Source organism: Diachasma alloeum, unplaced genomic scaffold (assembly GCF_001412515.2).
Source record: "Diachasma alloeum isolate Michigan unplaced genomic scaffold, Dall2.0 Dall_scaffold_00295, whole genome shotgun sequence".
Taxonomy (NCBI): domain Eukaryota; kingdom Metazoa; phylum Arthropoda; class Insecta; order Hymenoptera; family Braconidae; genus Diachasma; species Diachasma alloeum.
In genome coordinates, this window is record NW_021680434.1 from 41,463 (window position 1) to 58,167 (window position 16,705).

General features: G+C 34.4%; 2 protein-coding genes across 5 annotated transcripts; one reads left to right on the forward strand and one right to left on the reverse strand.

The window, feature by feature from the left end:
* The first annotated feature begins 227 nt into the window (after positions 1 to 227).
* Positions 228 to 8,285, forward strand: LOC107039222 (annexin B9). 4 transcript variants are annotated; one of them, XM_015258736.1, is made up of 6 exons: positions 228 to 313; positions 575 to 645; positions 2,092 to 2,097; positions 4,273 to 4,654; positions 6,593 to 7,171; positions 7,956 to 8,285. In XM_015258736.1, exons 2-5 carry the CDS (start codon positions 616 to 618, stop codon positions 7,153 to 7,155), a joined length of 981 nt encoding a protein of 326 aa, XP_015114222.1. In that variant the 5' UTR covers positions 228 to 313; positions 575 to 615; the 3' UTR covers positions 7,156 to 7,171; positions 7,956 to 8,285. The 4 variants fall into 4 exon arrangements, with proteins under 4 accessions (XP_015114222.1, XP_015114223.1, XP_015114224.1 ...); XM_015258735.2 differs by lacking the exon at positions 7,956 to 8,285 and having other exon boundaries at positions 295 to 313; positions 581 to 645; positions 6,593 to 7,751; XM_015258737.1 differs by lacking the exons at positions 2,092 to 2,097; positions 7,956 to 8,285 and having other exon boundaries at positions 6,593 to 7,751.
* A 3,252-nt stretch (positions 8,286 to 11,537) lies between these two features.
* LOC107039207 (annexin B9-like) lies at positions 11,538 to 14,054 on the reverse strand. Its single transcript, XM_015258716.1, has 2 exons — positions 13,676 to 14,054; positions 11,538 to 12,121 (listed from the first exon to the last, which is right to left on the reverse strand). The coding sequence occupies exons 1-2, from the start codon at positions 14,052 to 14,054 to the stop codon at positions 11,538 to 11,540; spliced, it is 963 nt and encodes a 320-aa protein (XP_015114202.1).
* Positions 14,055 to 16,705: the final 2,651 nt, after the last annotated feature.

Consider the following 16,705-nt stretch of genomic DNA (forward strand, 5'->3'; position numbering starts at 1 on the left):
CCGTATACCAAATTTCTATACGATTTTTTCATATGTGTAATCACGAAAAATCGTTGAAAAATCCTTGAAAAAAAATTCTTAACGAGAATTCCCCCCAATCTTAAGCACAACCGATGCGCTGGGTGCACCACACCACATCCTAGACGACGAAAAAAGAGGGGGGAAAAATTCCTTGAAGTTTTTATCCCCCCCAGCCCCGCAATCGGTTGTACCGCTGTCGTCACGCATGACACACACATACCAACGGCATTCGCCAGTCTGTAAACGAGACGGTTGGGTGTTGGCCGTCATTGAACCGCCGGCAGTCGCATCGGTGAGTCCTCGTCCCAATAATTTCTCTAATTATTAACCAGCGGAGCTGTCCCCCAGACCCCGCGGGGCCAAAAAAAATTGTGACGCGGACGAAAAATTATTTCAATTAATTGAATTTTCAAATGTGATGGATTCGTTTCCCGGAATGCCCCGGTGAAAACTGGATCACCTGTGTCCGTGTTTATGTACTCGCCGGCACAATTGCGTCTCGGCCCTCGGCGCGTCGATAAGACACAGCGAAATTAACACTCGAATTTATCAGTTGCAGATTTTCCGGAGCAAGTGGAATAACACGACAACAAAATGTCTCAAGGACAGTACTATCCCTTCAAGGTGAGTGGAAATTAAATCCTCGAGTCGCCTGCGGGTTTATTATTCTTTTTTCTAGGGTATTTCCAGTGAGGGCACGACCCACTTTCGGTTTAATGCTTCCTCCGCTCGTTCGATAGCATTATTTGTCGGGTAGGGGTCATTGGTTCAAAAACCATTCGGAGAATGACTTTTCGGGAAGTCCGCACGTATGAAAAAATCGTATAGAAATTTTCCATACGGATTGCGTATAGAATTTCTTTAGGATTTTCGTATATGCTATTCGGATATTTTTCATACACATTATTTCTATACGATTTCTATAGGTTTGATCATATACGACTCACTGCCACATGTATAGAAATGTTTCGTATGGAGTTGCGACATTTCTCTACATTTTTCTCTGGATCGTTTAGACATCTTTCGCATGAAAACAAAAATTTATGTAAAAATTTATGGATAGGGTGAATCGTCCAGTGTTCGAAGGAATAAGGGCACAGTTATTTTTGACGTAGACTTAAAAATATAACCAAGTCGAAAATTGATTAAAAAATAATTACAACTCCCTAAAAGGATTTTTTTGTGCTAAACACGCAGAGAGTGCGCCGGAATGAAGAATTTTTGTCGCAAAAATAGATTTAGTAGTTAAAAAAAAATTGCATTCTCTTCACACGCAAGAAATGTCATTTCTAGCACTACTCCTTCGTTATTCGATACTCCCATACGTATTTTGCTCCCGAAAAATCTTTGTTTTATGCGAAACAAGGGATAGTAGTTTTTCTTTTCGGCTGTTTAATAATCACAGACAATAAATGAACCCTTAAATGAAACAATAATAATGATATGATAGCAATCTTGTAATTAAGGGATAAAATATTTGTTGATAAATTTTCCTGTATATGAGATATTTTCATCCTGAAAAGGCACCGTCTGGTGTGAATTATCCGCCTCTTGAGCCAAATATTTCGTTGCTGTTGAAAGCAGAACAATTATTCATGTTTGAGACTTTCAAATTCGAACCAAACAAATTCTTTTTTGGCAATTTTCAACTGCATATCTACTACTGTATATCACCACCGTCCTTCTAACGGCAAATATTATTAACAACTATCATTATATTTTACTGAAAAGAATTATTATTATTTCCAATAACTGATTTTTCAGTTTTATAATTATTACATTTTATTATTATTATCATTATTCTTCTTCTTCGTCTTCTTCTTCTTCTTCTTCTTCTTCTTATTATTATTATTATTATTATACTGTATATCGCCACTAGCGATTTTGTTGCCCCAAACAAGACTTGTTTGACAACGTGTTTGTTTTTCTCTCAGTGTACTGCTTATGAAACTTGCTCACTTCAATTGATTTTTTTATCTAATGTTTACCTGAATTTAAATCCGGAATTTTATCACTAATGCTCCGAAATCTGTTCTTGTCTGTTTACATGGAATATCTCGATGGAAATAGGGCAAGGTATTTTTTATATTCTCAATATTTTTGGAGTGGATGGAGAGAATGGGACGGATGAGGCCTCAATTTGAAACTTGAGTAAAAACCCTGAGGATGGAAGAGTTTTTTTAAATTTCGTTCTGTTGAATAATTTATTTATTGTCAACGAAGCTTCTCAACTACTGACGAATGGCTCAGTTGAATAGGAAAAATATATGTTGTGCTCCAAGAGAAAGTAAATAATTTGGAAGAGAAAGTAAATAATTCAGAACTAAAATTTGGACTTGATTTTCATTGGTGTTTTATGTGACATTAAATGGTCAATTTTTGAAATATAAACTCATGCTTCCTTGATCCAAATGGAAGCTATTATTTTCAAATTGAATGAATGGAATTTAGACAGCGAAGAAAATCTATTAAATTTGATGATTGTTTATTCGGATCAAATACATCGTTTACTTGATGCTAATTGAGGTTTTATTTGGAATTGATGCATCATTAATTTCATATAAACAGAACTTTTTTAGTCAAGTAAAGACATAAGTCATTCATTTAAAGCGAAAGTATTGCTGACATGAATAAAAAAGTAGTTTTATTCTACTCGAATGCATAATTTCTCTGGTTGTTAGATATAAATTAACGAATATATTCAAAAAAAATTCGAGCTTTTGGAATAAATTAATTCTTCCATGCGTGTGCGAATAAAATTCGCGAATGTTTCAAGATCAATTTGTTTAAAGATCTATTTTCCAGAGAAATAACAGAATTTTTCAATTTTTTCTAGAGCACAATAAGAGAGCTGTTTATAAATATTTCGCTGTCTCTGTTGTCTTCAAATATATTCGTCGGAAACTCACTTTAAAGATGAGTCACCGCTCTTAAAACTTCGTCACTGGCGTCAGGGTCAGTTTTTTGTTATGAATATTCTTGAATCAGTAGGAGACTTACGGGAACCTTTCTGCAGTGCCCATTCTATGATTTTATAATTCTAGTTTTATAAATAAAAAAAAAGTTTTCTAATTTTTTCTAGCCTCATGGAAAGCTTCTCGGCCAAATCACGAAAATGATTTTCAAATATTTTCCTGTTTAGAGCTTGAGTTATTTATTGAAAAGTAATTTTCAAGGTGACTCATCTTGTTCTGCCCCTTCTCTCCTGAATCAATTCACCTACTCTTCAACTTTTAATGTCGATACTATGAAACGTCTTTGAAACCTGTCATCCTAGACCTTTTTGCTTTCAAATGGAACCTTTGTAATCCTTCAAGTTTCAGTTTCCAATTTTTTAAAAAGTCTGTATGTCTTTTTTCTTCGTTTTTTTTTTCGAAATTTCATGAATTTTTTCATGAAGATAGACTTTAATAAGCTCTATTCATTGACACCAAATAAAATTCAAGTTTTCATAAAGATTCGAAAAGATTGATATATTCCCAAAAATCGATTTTTCAACGATCGCTCAAAAAATTGTCATCAAAATGGAATTAGTCACGGCTCAAAAAATTGATAACAATACCCTCTTGATTCTATCAGAATATGATGGGTGTCGCCCAATTCGTTGAGTTACAGAGCATTGTTTATGCGATTTGAAAGAGAAAATCGGTTTTTTCATGATTACTGAAAGAATCATCAGTAATAGCAATTAAATCAGGGCTTGAAAAGTATATTTCAATGGCTTCTTAATCAAGTTGAAAAATGTTGAGAACAGCATCATTGCTTATCAAGTTACACAATACCGTCATGAGGTTTTTATATCAAAATCTCTATCTCTATTAAACTCAGGTAGCAGTCCATTATGTTGAATACTTATTCATATTGATTCATGGTCCCGACTAACTTCTGACAGAACCTGGGTTAAACTCCGGCTAAATCCTGAATAAACCCTGATTAAATCCCGGCTATACACTGATCAAACCTTCATTGAACCTCGATTAACCCCGGACTGAAAACGAATTCGAGTCTTGAGAGGGTCTGAATGTAGAATTATTCGACAGAACGAAATAATATGCAAAATTTTGATGGCATTTCAATTGACGACAGTACTATGACATAAAAAAATAGAAGAAAAGAATAGTGAAATAAGAATTGAAAAACGAAAACCCATTGCAAATCAAATTGCTAATCTATTAGCAACAATAACTATACTCATTTATTGAAAAATGCAATTGTCCACTTGTTTTACGCATAAATTGTTGTTTGCCGCAGTGTACACCAACTGTGTACCCCGCCGAGCCCTTCGATGCGACCTCCGACGCAGCATTGCTGCGAAAAGCAATGAAGGGCTTTGGTACCGATGAAAAAACATTGATCGATGTTATCACGAGACGCGGAATAGTCCAGCGTCTGGAGATCGCCGAGGCGTACAAGACCCAGTACGGAAAGGACTTGATCAGTGACCTGAAGAGCGAGCTGTCTGGAAAACTGGAAGATGTTATTATCGCCCTCATGACGCCACTGCCACATTACTACGCTAAAGAACTCCATGATGCTATTTCGGGACTTGGTACCGATGAGGAGGCCATCATCGAGATATTGTGTACCCTCAGTAATTATGGGATAAGGACTATCGCGGCGTTTTATGAGAATCGTGAGTACATGAAGATGAAAATTATTTAACGCATGAGCATGGAGATTAGACTCTGCATACTTCCGCGAAGAGAAGAAGATTAATAGAATTTTGAATGCAATGAGGAATGATATTCAGGGGTAACGCATGAGACCACGACTGATTGTCGAGGTCGTATGAACCTCAAAGAGGCCCCCATGAAAATTCAAAGATGGCCCACGGAAAAATTTATATTTTGACAAATATATTAAAAAATATCTTAAATTGGCCCAATTTATGTGAAAAAATGCATGAAATCTACGTTATATATATTTTTTTTATATATTCTTTATAAATTAGAAGAATATATGGAATTGGCCCAAATTATGTATTTTTTTAAATAAATTTTTTCATGGGGGATATATTAATTTGAAGAATAAATGTGAAAATAAAATTATTTTACCAATTAATAATCGAATTCGGAAGAATGGCGATTATTTGATAATCTCTAATATTTTTTAGAAAATTTCTAATCATTTACCTAATAGTTATTGAAAAAATTTAAATTCCCAATTATTTATTATTTTCTAAGTTCCAATGATAAACGAATGAATTCGGTTATTTTGGGGAAATAATTCTCTTAATATTTCTGGAATAATGATTGATGCCGATTACTGTTCCTCGTGTAGAGAAGAACATACACATTGACAGATTGAATTTTTGCATACAATAATGAATGAGAATCCAGTGATAACTGATGAGAGCATGAATAATCGTCAAGGTTGTCTTGGCTGACAGAGCAGTCAGTTATGTGAGAAACGCCTAGTTGCATTTGCCATGACTCGTCTTGCATTGGATCTATAATTACATGTGTGGAGAATATGGTGTAAGGAGTGATGTCATCACTAACTCGTGACGCGAATACTCACCCAGCGCTGGGTTGCGTCATTGGAACTCGTTCGAGAAATCTCTTTCTCTTATTCCCTAATAAGTGACGGGACGAAAAATTTTAATAAAAAGACCTAGCGAATTTGCTAGAGAATTCTATAACAAAATATCTATTTAAAAACACAGGGAAGAGCTGCATAATTTTTCACATAATCGGCGCAAAAACAAACAGAATTTTTCAATAGAATTCTTACAGAACTTCAATTCACTTTCTGTAAAGTTCTATTAAAGTTTCAATCTCTAAAAATAAATAAGCTTCCAATAGAAAATTAATAGAATTTCTCTGAGAAAGCACTAGGTGTTTCTATCAATTTTTTTCATTCGTGATTATTAATCACTGATTAATCATCGTTTGAGAACGAATCACTAGACGAGAATTCCGTGAAATATTCATAACGGAAACATGAGCATTTCACGATGAAAAATTCATGATTACATCTGGCTAGTTCAGAAAAATAGTAAAATTCGAAGAATTCATTGTCATTGCACGGAAGAAAAACTTTAATAGAAAACCCTATCGAATTGGTTAGAAAATTCTATTGAATTTCTATTGAGCTGTTCTATTAGTTTTTGGTCGATTCTATTAAAATGTTCAATAGAAAATATTCAGTAGAAAAAGACAATAGAATTCAATTTTTCTATACAACTTATTCTATTGAGATATTTTCTATAGAATTTCCTCGGCTCAAATTTTCCAAGTTTTTTCGTTTGATTTTCTTGATGAGAAGAAAAGAAAAATAGAATGAAAAAAACTTGGAAAATTTGAGTCGAGCAAATTCTATAGAAAGTATATGAAAAGAATAAGTTATATAGAAAAATCGAATTCTGTTGACTTTTTCTATTGAATGTTTTCTATTGAACATGTCAATAGAATCAGCCAAAAACTAATAGAAAGTTTAAAGAAATTCAGTATAATTTTCTAACGAATTCGATAGGTTTTTCTATTAAATTTTTTCGCGCGTGTGAAACATTGAATTCTCTCTTCGATGCCTTTCACTCCACCCAATAATGAAACCCTTTACTTCATTTCAGTATACGGAAAAAGTCTGGAGAAAGACCTGAAAGACGACACATCCGGTCACTTCAAGCGCCTGATCGTCTCGCTCTGCCAAGCGAACCGAGACGAAAACCAGGGAATAGATCACGCTCAGGCCCAGTCCGACGCCCAGAATCTGTTCGACGTTGGTGAGAAGCAATGGGGCACCGAGGAGTCCCAGTTCAACGCTATTCTCGTCACCCGGAGTTACCAACAACTCCGTCAGACATTCCTGGAGTACGAGAAGATCTCCGGACATGACATTGAAGTTGCCATCAAGAAGGAGTTCTCAGGGAGCATCGAGAAGGGACTCCTTGGAATAGTCAAGTGTGTTAAATCCAAAGTCGGTTTCTTCGCCGAGAGACTCCACGCCGCGATGCAGGGAATTGGCACCAAGGATCGCACCCTGATTCGCATCGTTGTCTCGAGGAGTGAAATCGATCTTGGGGACATTAAGAAGGCGTTTGAGGAGCGCTATGGCAAGTCCCTCGAGAGCTGGATCACTGGAGACACCTCTGGGGACTACAAGAAAGCTCTTCTCTCCATTGTTTCCACATAAAAGGATCCTGGAAGTCGTTAGTGTTACCTCAATGTCCAAAAATTATATTCAGAATCTCGAGTCTCCCAACTGTGTTCACACTCGTTGCTCTGAAGATCCAAGAATTTGTTATCGTCAATATTATTATTGTTGGGAGAAATTGTGCACAAATGGGCTTTTTTGTTATGACAGATTTAATAGTGGAACGAGATGAGTCGAATCAATTTCATGTTCGGTTTTTCGGAGATGAGGAAATTTTTATGGGACCCCCTTTTTATTTTATTTTATAGAAATACTCATTGAAGGAATATTTTTTATATTTAATAGATTCAAATTCTTATTTTCAATCTATTTTGTTGATGTTTCTTCTGCAAAAATCATGAGGCATGAATTTGTTAAGCTTTTTTCTCTTCAATTTTACAATGTAAAAAAATAGAGTGGAAAAGGAAATTGTGAAATTCATGCTCATAAATTTCTAGAGAAAAAATATCAATGAATGAATTAAATTGGGAAATTGAAATGATGTTTATGTACCATATATTTTTCAGGAATTATTTCTATGAAAAATATTATTTCTATTAAAAACTAATTGAATCCAATTGTTAAATTTATAAATTGATTAAATCTCATTATTTTTATAAACAATAAGAGATAATGGAATAACGAAATAAATGATAAATAATCAATTTCCAATGGAATTTCCATCAATTCGCAATGGAATTGTTCAACGAAAGGTCTCTACTAAATTTTCATTGCTCTTGAAATAACTCATCTATTTTCACAAATTCGCTATTGAATTATTTTGGCTTATATAATTGCAGAGACAGTCGTCGAAATTTCGGAGGGATCACCACTTCAATTTCGCAAAGATACGCTTAAGAAACAACACGAGGAAATAATTTTTTATATAATATATGTCAATCAACTGCGAGCTGCGATGTTTATACACATTTAGAACTATATTTTTTACACGTATTTACATTCTAGATATTGTATTATTATGAATTGCCTTCTAAATTTTTATTATATACTGAGAGAACTAGAGGTTATTTGCTGGCGAAGAGGATCATACCAGTGCAAATTATCGATGCCTTGTATTTTTTTCTGTCAAATTATATTTGTGCTAATAAATGATAAGAATTTGATGTCGACTTGGTGTTGAAATTTTTTATTGAATCGAGGGGCCACTGAATTTCCATTGGAACTCCAGGGGAGATTCATTGGAATTCTGTGGAAAGTTTGATTTGTTTTTTCTGGGAATTTTTCAATAACTTGCGTGATTTTTTTTCAATTTTTTAATCTCTAGTTTCGGCATTAACGATATCCAACTATCTTTTACAATTTAATATATTCGAAGAATATATGTAAGATTTATATAACATATATAAAGCATATGTAAATTTATATTTTATACAACTTTTATATATATAAATCAGGCGAATTCCGTATATAAGATGTATAATTTCCAGAATATATATTTTTCCGTATGGGACATTATAGATTCAGCCACTTAAATCATCACATTTGTCGATTAAATTTTTGAGAAATTTTTTTAAAATTTAATCATGAATGTTCAGTGCCATTAAAATTACATTTTGCACAAAACTATTATTTTATCAAACATTCGTTGCTTATAAATAAAAAATGAAAATTGTGTAAACTTTCGGAAATATTATTTTTTCAGGCAAGAAATCAATTTTTCGTAAAATTGTGAATATGAATAAATTTTTTACGATTCCGAACAAATGATTTTTATATGGCTGAAAATTGATTGTTTGCAAATTATTTATAAAAAATGGGCTTAATGTTCAAAAATTGCAATTGCTCAATTATTTCATCAATCTTCCTCCAAAAGTAAATTTTCTATTTTTTTCAGATTAAAAAAATGTTATCTATCGGTTCAATATCGAGATTCAAATTCAGACCAGCAAAGTTTAAATAATAAAAATCATTGTAAAATGTCATTATTAATGTCCATCGCTAACGACACAAAATGACTCGAGCCAACCTAACCCAATCATCACGTACCCCTTATCCAATTCGCGATCGCAAATTAGATGTGGGAGCTATCGAGTTGTCTCTACATTGACTACTCTGGGCGGGCAACCAATGAGATCAAGGAGAACACAGTGATCTCATTGGTTGAGCTCCACCATTGGTTCCCTCCTAGGGATCTCATTGGTTGCCTCTCAAGAGTAGTTAGTTTGGAGACCACTTGGTGGCTCCCACGTCTGCGTTGCAATCGCGAATAGATGACGGCAACTCCCCTCTTCTCACGTTCGACCAACGGAGCGCCTACCAGGCATTGTTTATGCTGCATTATGTCATGGCCGAAATAAAGATTAAGAACAGTCCGTTCAGAAATGTCGGCGACCATTCCCGAGCAAAATCAACTTTTAGCCGAATTCTTCCTTAAGGATGTTCGACACCCTTTTAGCCAAAATTGACGTTGTTTTCATTGTTCTGGCAAATTATCGATGGGAGTGACGTGAAAAAATATAACGATTTTGTGATTTGTCATTCTTTAATGGCTCACGGAGTTGCGTAGTGGTGCGATAATTTTCATGCGTTTTTTCTACAGTTTTGTGATTTTTTTTTAAAGTTTAGAGAAAACGCAGGAAAATGTTCGCACCACCTTAAAGTTTCGTCAGTCATTAAATAATGACAAAACGCAAAAACGTTATATTTTTTCACGTCAATGCCACCATAAGTTTGCCAGAAAAATTTAAAAAACGTTAATTTTGGCAGAAAGGGTGTAGAGCATCCTGAAAACGAGCTTCTGACGTTGGAATTAGTCGATAATTTTTCTTTTGGGCAGCAATTATTCGACATTTTTTTTATTAGTCCTTCATGGCATGACATGTTTTAAAGAATATCATTCATTCCGTTTCATAATATTCTACATTATTTCCGAGCAAAATTAGAAAATGTCAAAATCCAACAAATAGAAAGCTTTCATCTAGAAGCAAAAGGAAAAAATTTTTTAGAACAAATTTTTTGAGTCGTTACGACATTTTTTTTATTTTAATTAGATTCATAAATATTCATCAAAATCTTCACATAAAGCTAAGTGAACTAATTTAGAATTCATAATTATAAATTCTCCAACATTTCGAGTCGTTAGGACATTTTTTAAATTTCAATTAGATTCATAAATATTCATCTTCACATAAAGCTAAATGAACTAATTTAGAATTCACAATTATAAATTCTCCAACATTTCAAGTCGTTACGACATTTTTTAAATTTCAATTAGATTCATAAATATTTATCAAAATCTTCACATAAAGCTAAATGAAGTAATCTAGAATTTAAAACTATAAATTCTAAATTTTTCAAGAAATGTGTTTAAACATACCCAGGATATTAAACATTCTGAATTAGTACATTTTCATACGAGTGTGTAAAAGAGGTTTTGTGATATCTGCCTGAAAAATGCACTTTTTGAAACGGTTTAGTGTGCGTAAAATGGTTGTGTCGCCTCCATTTATGCGAAAATTATTTGGTGAATTTCAACAACTAGTTGGTTAAGTTTAACAACTAATTGATTCAAACTCGGAAAATAGAGCGAGAGCGACAGCGATCCGTGACAGCAGTAGAGGTTGTGAACGCCATTGCAAAATTATTGCATCCTCCGAACGTGAAAATTTTTACCAAAAAGAATAACCTAACTTGAGTATAAAATTTTGAAAAAAACCTCGAAAGCTGGAAAATTTTGTTGACAATTTCAAAATTCTTGACATGTTCATGTAATGAGTTTCTCTGAAAAATATATGAAAAAATCGAAACCATCAAGTATTACTCTTTATCCGCAAAATCTTGTAATTTCATGGCACTTTCTTTCTGTCCATTTTTTTCGGAGTATTCATTAGGAAATTTATGTATTATTACTTCTATTTTTTATTGAAAGTAATTTGAAAATGTTCATTTGTTTTTTTTTCTTTTGTCATTTGGATTTTCTTCAGTGGGGGGGGGGGAGCCCCCCGCTTCTCCCCCCCCCCTCGGGCCATCGTGACGAAAAATAGTATGTGTTATTCGGACGATAGCGTTGGTTTGTGAGTCGTGTGAATTTGCAGCACTCCTCACTCTCACAAACCTCCGCTTAGCGTCCTTATGACACAATATCCACTGATAGAATGATTCATTTATTCCAAACGAGATTCGCTAACTATTAACGAATGGTAGAGTTGAATATGACCAAATGAATATTCGTTAATAGTTAACGAATGGTTCACTTGAATGGCGAAATTCAAGTCAAATAAGGCTCCTCAAATATATATTCGTTAACTATTAACGAATGAACATTTGGTGAGACCGAATAGACCCTAATCTCCAACCAAAATCCATTCGTTAACAATAACTAATCCGTTCTATCAGTGTACTATTTCGGTATTGACGTGACACTAAAAAATTCTAAGTTCCGAATTTGTTGAGACAATGGAAAGCAGAGTTTTCTTGTAATCTCCAGAGGTGTCCCCGGCAATCCAGCTCTCCAGGGATTTCCCATAACGCCTCTCAAACACCTTCTTAATATCCCCAAGATCGATTTCACTCCTCGAGACAACGATGCGAATCAGGGTGCGATCGTTGGTGCCAATTCCCTGCATGGCACTGTGCAGTCTCCCAGTGAAGAAACCGATCTTGGATTTCACACATTTAACAATTGCAAGAACTCCTTTCTTGATATTTCCGGAGAACGCCTTCTCAACGGGCACTTCGATGTCATCCCCGGAGATGTGCTCGTACTCCAAGAATGTTTGAGCGAGTTGTGGGTAACTGTGAGTGACGATGATTGTGTTGAAGTGTGAGTCCTCTGCGCTCCATTGTTTCGCACCAGTGTCGAAGAGTTTCTGGGCGTCAGACTTTGCCTGAGCGTGGTCTATCACGTGGGTCTCGTTTCTCTTCGCTTGGCAGAGGGGGACGCTCAATCTCTCGAAGGGGCCGGAAGTGTTGTCTTTGAGATCGTTCTCCAGACTCTTTCCATATACTGGAATGAAGATCAGGGCTTGATTATGTGGACGCATTACGATATTTCAGGGCTGAAGTAGTCAAACGGTTTGCGTCATTCCTATTCTGGAGTCGGGATTTGATCAATGTCTTTAAATCCAAGGGAAACAATGGCATTTTGGTGTAAACTTTTTTTGCAGACAAAAATTAGAGCTACAAGAGAGGTTTCAGCGAAAATTTCGTACCTCTCCGGGTCGACTAGAACCATTTGATCACCTTAGTGCTGATCTGGAGTTCATTTTTTGTCAAATATCTTTGAATTTGAGTTTTTCTTCAATTGTTCGCTAATGCATGGATGGAATTGAATCTTTTTTTTTCAAATATAGGTACTGTTGAGCCCTATCAATCGCCATTAATTAAAATTTAATTCATCGATTAGTTTTTTCAATTTTCGAATTTTTTCGAAAATCGGTTGTTCGACGATAACTAAGAAAAATATTCTGAATTGATTGAATGATGGCTTAAAAAATTTGTTTGGATGTCCTTTTGACCGAATTCGAAGACGAAGGCGATAGCAATAATCGTTATTTTAATTTATTTGAAAATTTTCAAAAATTTTGTATTTTTTGAAAATCAGAATTCCGGGGATATCTTTGAATATCATGCTTCAAATGAATTCAATCATAGCTTGAAATGTTTGTTTTAATACCATTAAGTCGAAGTTAAAAGATGATTACGATAGCTATATTGGTTGATTTGATTTTTATGATGATTCTTGAAAATTTCGAATGTTTCATGAATTTCCCTGAAAGTGAGCTTTCCGATGGTTTCTTTAAATGTGATGTTTCAAATTCATTCACGTGTGTATAAATAAAATTTTTCCATTAAGATTTTATCGAAGGGCTGAGGGGCGAGATAGAACCGTAAAAAAGACAATCGGTTGTATAGAAGAAATGAAAATAAGAATAATGATGATGATAACATTCAACTAAGTTGAAAATCTGGCAAAATTCGGTGAAAAGAAATCTTACTCAATTTAATAAAATAAAATAAACAATTAATTATACATGATAGACGGATATGCATTCATTTCTTTTCATCCCAACTCCTCCTCTGAAGTTAGTGTTACTTTGGTTTTTCTTCATTCTTTTCTCGCATTTTTATTTGTATTGACGTTTAATTTCTTTACATCCCAATTTATCTTTATAATCGCCTATTTTATTATACCCATGGGTTTCAATTGCACTTGGAGACATTTTTAATAAAAACTATCCTACCGCTCTATAAAAGTGTATGATGAGTCATCGTTTCCTCATTTCTATCCCGAAATTCAGTAAAAATTGATATATGACGATCAAATTTAATTCTACATTAGAGAAATGTTATCTTCACTGATTTTTATTTTGATCAGGATAAAATGTCTCTAACGTAGGATAAAATTTGATCATCACATATTAATTTTTACTAAATTTCGGGATAGAAATGAGAAAACGATGATTCCATATCCATGATACACTTTTACAAAACGGTAGGATAATTTTCATCAAAAAATTCTCTCCGTGCAGTTTTGCACTTGTATCGACGTTGCACTTACACTCCTCATAGGACTCGGTGATAGTCGTTATCCCATAATTACTGAGTGTACACAATATCTCGATGATCGCCTCCTCATCGGTTGCACGCGCCGAAAGAGCGTCGTGGAGTTCTTTAGCGTAGTAATGTGGCAGCGGCGTCATGAGGGCAGCAGTAACATTCCACAGGTTTCCGGAGACTCTACCCTTCAGGTCACTGATCAAGGCATTCCCGTGGTATGTCTTGTACACCTTGGCGATCTCCAGACGCTGGATAATCCCGCGGTTCGTAAGCACTTCGATTATGGATTTTTCGTCGGTCCTAGACCGCCTCATTACATCACACAACAGCGCTGCGTCGGCGATTGCATCGAAGGGCTCGACCGGGTATACCGTTGCCATAGTCTGCATGAAGTAACAATGACAATTGAGGGAAGAGAAACGAATTTAAAATGACGGGTTCTGTGGATTTTTTATAAATATAGTGATATTGACTAATTGACTACTTAATAATTTAACAGTAATTCTAATTTATTTAAAAGAGAAAAATTTGTCATGACCTTTTTTGCAGGGTCAATTGAGGATCATAAAAAAGGTCATGAGAAAAATTTTGCCATCTCTGGTAGATTCCGAGATATTCATCAAAAACTGGGCAAAAGTCAAAATCGATTTTACCCGGTTTACTGCTCAGCTACTGAATTCAATTTCCACTCACCTTGTGAGGACAATACCGTTTCAAAGACATCTCGTTGGTTGTTACTCCACTTGTTCTGGGAGATCTGCAACTGGTAAATTCCAGGGTTAATTTTTCGTCTGTTATTGTGCGACACACTCAGAGAAGAAAAGTTTTCTGAGAAATAAATCTTCATTTGTATCAATAAACTCACGGTTCAATATGTGACAAGGATGACAAGAATGGAATATCTCCATTCGGAAGCAACAAAAATAAGGTTTGCGAACGTTTAAACAATTTCAATTATTCATTTATAAACAATAACTGTCTAAAAAAATAATAATCCCGTACAAAATTCAATTTGAATGACGCGGAATATTCATGATTTTTTAAGAATCTTTCTCACGCAATTTAATTGACAAATTTGATGATCATTTGATGATTTGATGAGAACAAAAATTACTTTTGCCAAGGAATTATTTTCTTGGGAGAATTTATTTTTTTAGAAGCGTCTTTCTCCAGGCCAGTCATTCCCAGACGGTCCATGACCACCTCCAAATATTACAATTATGTTGAATTATGGGATCATTATGCTACATATGACCTTAAATCGACTCCATTGACAATTATTAGCATTTTGAATTATTCGAAATTATTTTTCTTACGAAAAAACAATTTTTTTTTATTTTTTTATTTTTTATTTTTTTTTATTTCAATTTTTTTATTTTTTAAAATTTTTTTTATTTTTATTTTTTTATATGATGCACCGGATGTATAGTATGCTCGGAATGTGTGATTATGCATCTAGATTTATGTGATGTTTTTTTTTACTGGTCATTTGGCGCCCCTCGTGCAACGTGTCGTTGACAAATGTAAACTCACGCAGGCACGTATTATAAATAAATAAATAAAAAAGATTTTTATTTTTCTATTTTTAATTTTTTAATTTTTTTTGTTTTTATTTTTTTAATTTTTTCAATTTTTTTTTTATTTTCTAAAATTTTCTAAAATTTAAAAATAATGATGGGTGTTCATCCAAGCTCATACGTAGCATAATCATCTTATAATTCAACATGATTGTAGGCTCCTAAAAACAAAATTCTTCTGTCAAGAAAATGATTCCTTGGCAAAAGCAATCTTTTTTCTCAGTGCACCGAATTGTTGGATATCCTTAAAGTGAAGTCTCGCTTCCCACACATTGTGATGAAAAGTATTGGCCTTCGGTGAGGACTGCATACTTTCCGCGGGTCAAAAAACACTTTTTCCCACTCGTATCGAAATATTCTGTTTTTTCTCAACTTTCAATCCGTGAATTCCTCGGTACAAGTGAAGACTTACTTCTCAAACAAAATCATTTTCCTCAGTGTATTAACAGCGAAATAGCACAGTGAACACATAAATACAGACGCACACTCGGGCACACGAGACAAATAGTAGCACTTTTGTCCGAAAATTTCGGGAACCGAACGTATTACAGTTTTTCGTGTGTTCCTCGCGGAACGGGAGCGATAAGTAATGACTCTGATCAATAATTACCGAAATTAATGGGATAATGAGGACTTACTGCTTAAAGGGCCGGTGGTTCAATGATATTTCAATACCCAACGGTCTCATTTTAAGACAGACACATGAGACGAGAGTGGTACAACGGATTTGGGTGTTGGGAGAGGGAAAAAAATACGAAGGAATTATTCCTCCAAAGAAATAATGCTCCATTAATAGAATTCCATTAACTCATTACTGATAAATGAAAAGAAATGGAATTCTGATTACTAGGGTAATGGAGCAAAACTCATTTTTCATTGCCACGTCAATCTCTACCGAAAATAAAATAAACTTCTGATGACATTTCTCACTAATAATGGAGTAAAATTTATTTATCATCATGTTGTTATTGGGTTATGGAAATGACATCAACTTTCATTGTTTCGCCAATAATCTTTCACTAACGTAAAGTTTATTGATCACAAAATGCAAATTGGCATTGAAAATTTTGTGTAAATTTTCATTTTGGCAAATTGACAAAACGACAAGACAACCACATTTCGCTCCGGAATTACGGAAAAGATACGTAATTTTTATTGAATATTTCTCTCCGTGTACAAAAAGTGACTAATGAGAGCGCAATAAATTAAGTCGTTTCGAATTTTTTCCGGAAATCCACAGAGACTGACTTTTGGGTGCTACTGTCTTGGGATATGCCTTAATGTGATTACCATGACCCAGTAGTGAAAAATATATTTTTCGTCAGTATTGATTTGAAATATCCCATTGATGAGATAATGAGTATTATTTTCCAGCCAATCTCGGCCTAGACGAGGGAATCAAAGTGGGGGAAGAATTCCTCAAATTTTCTCCCTCTTCCAACACCCTAATCGGT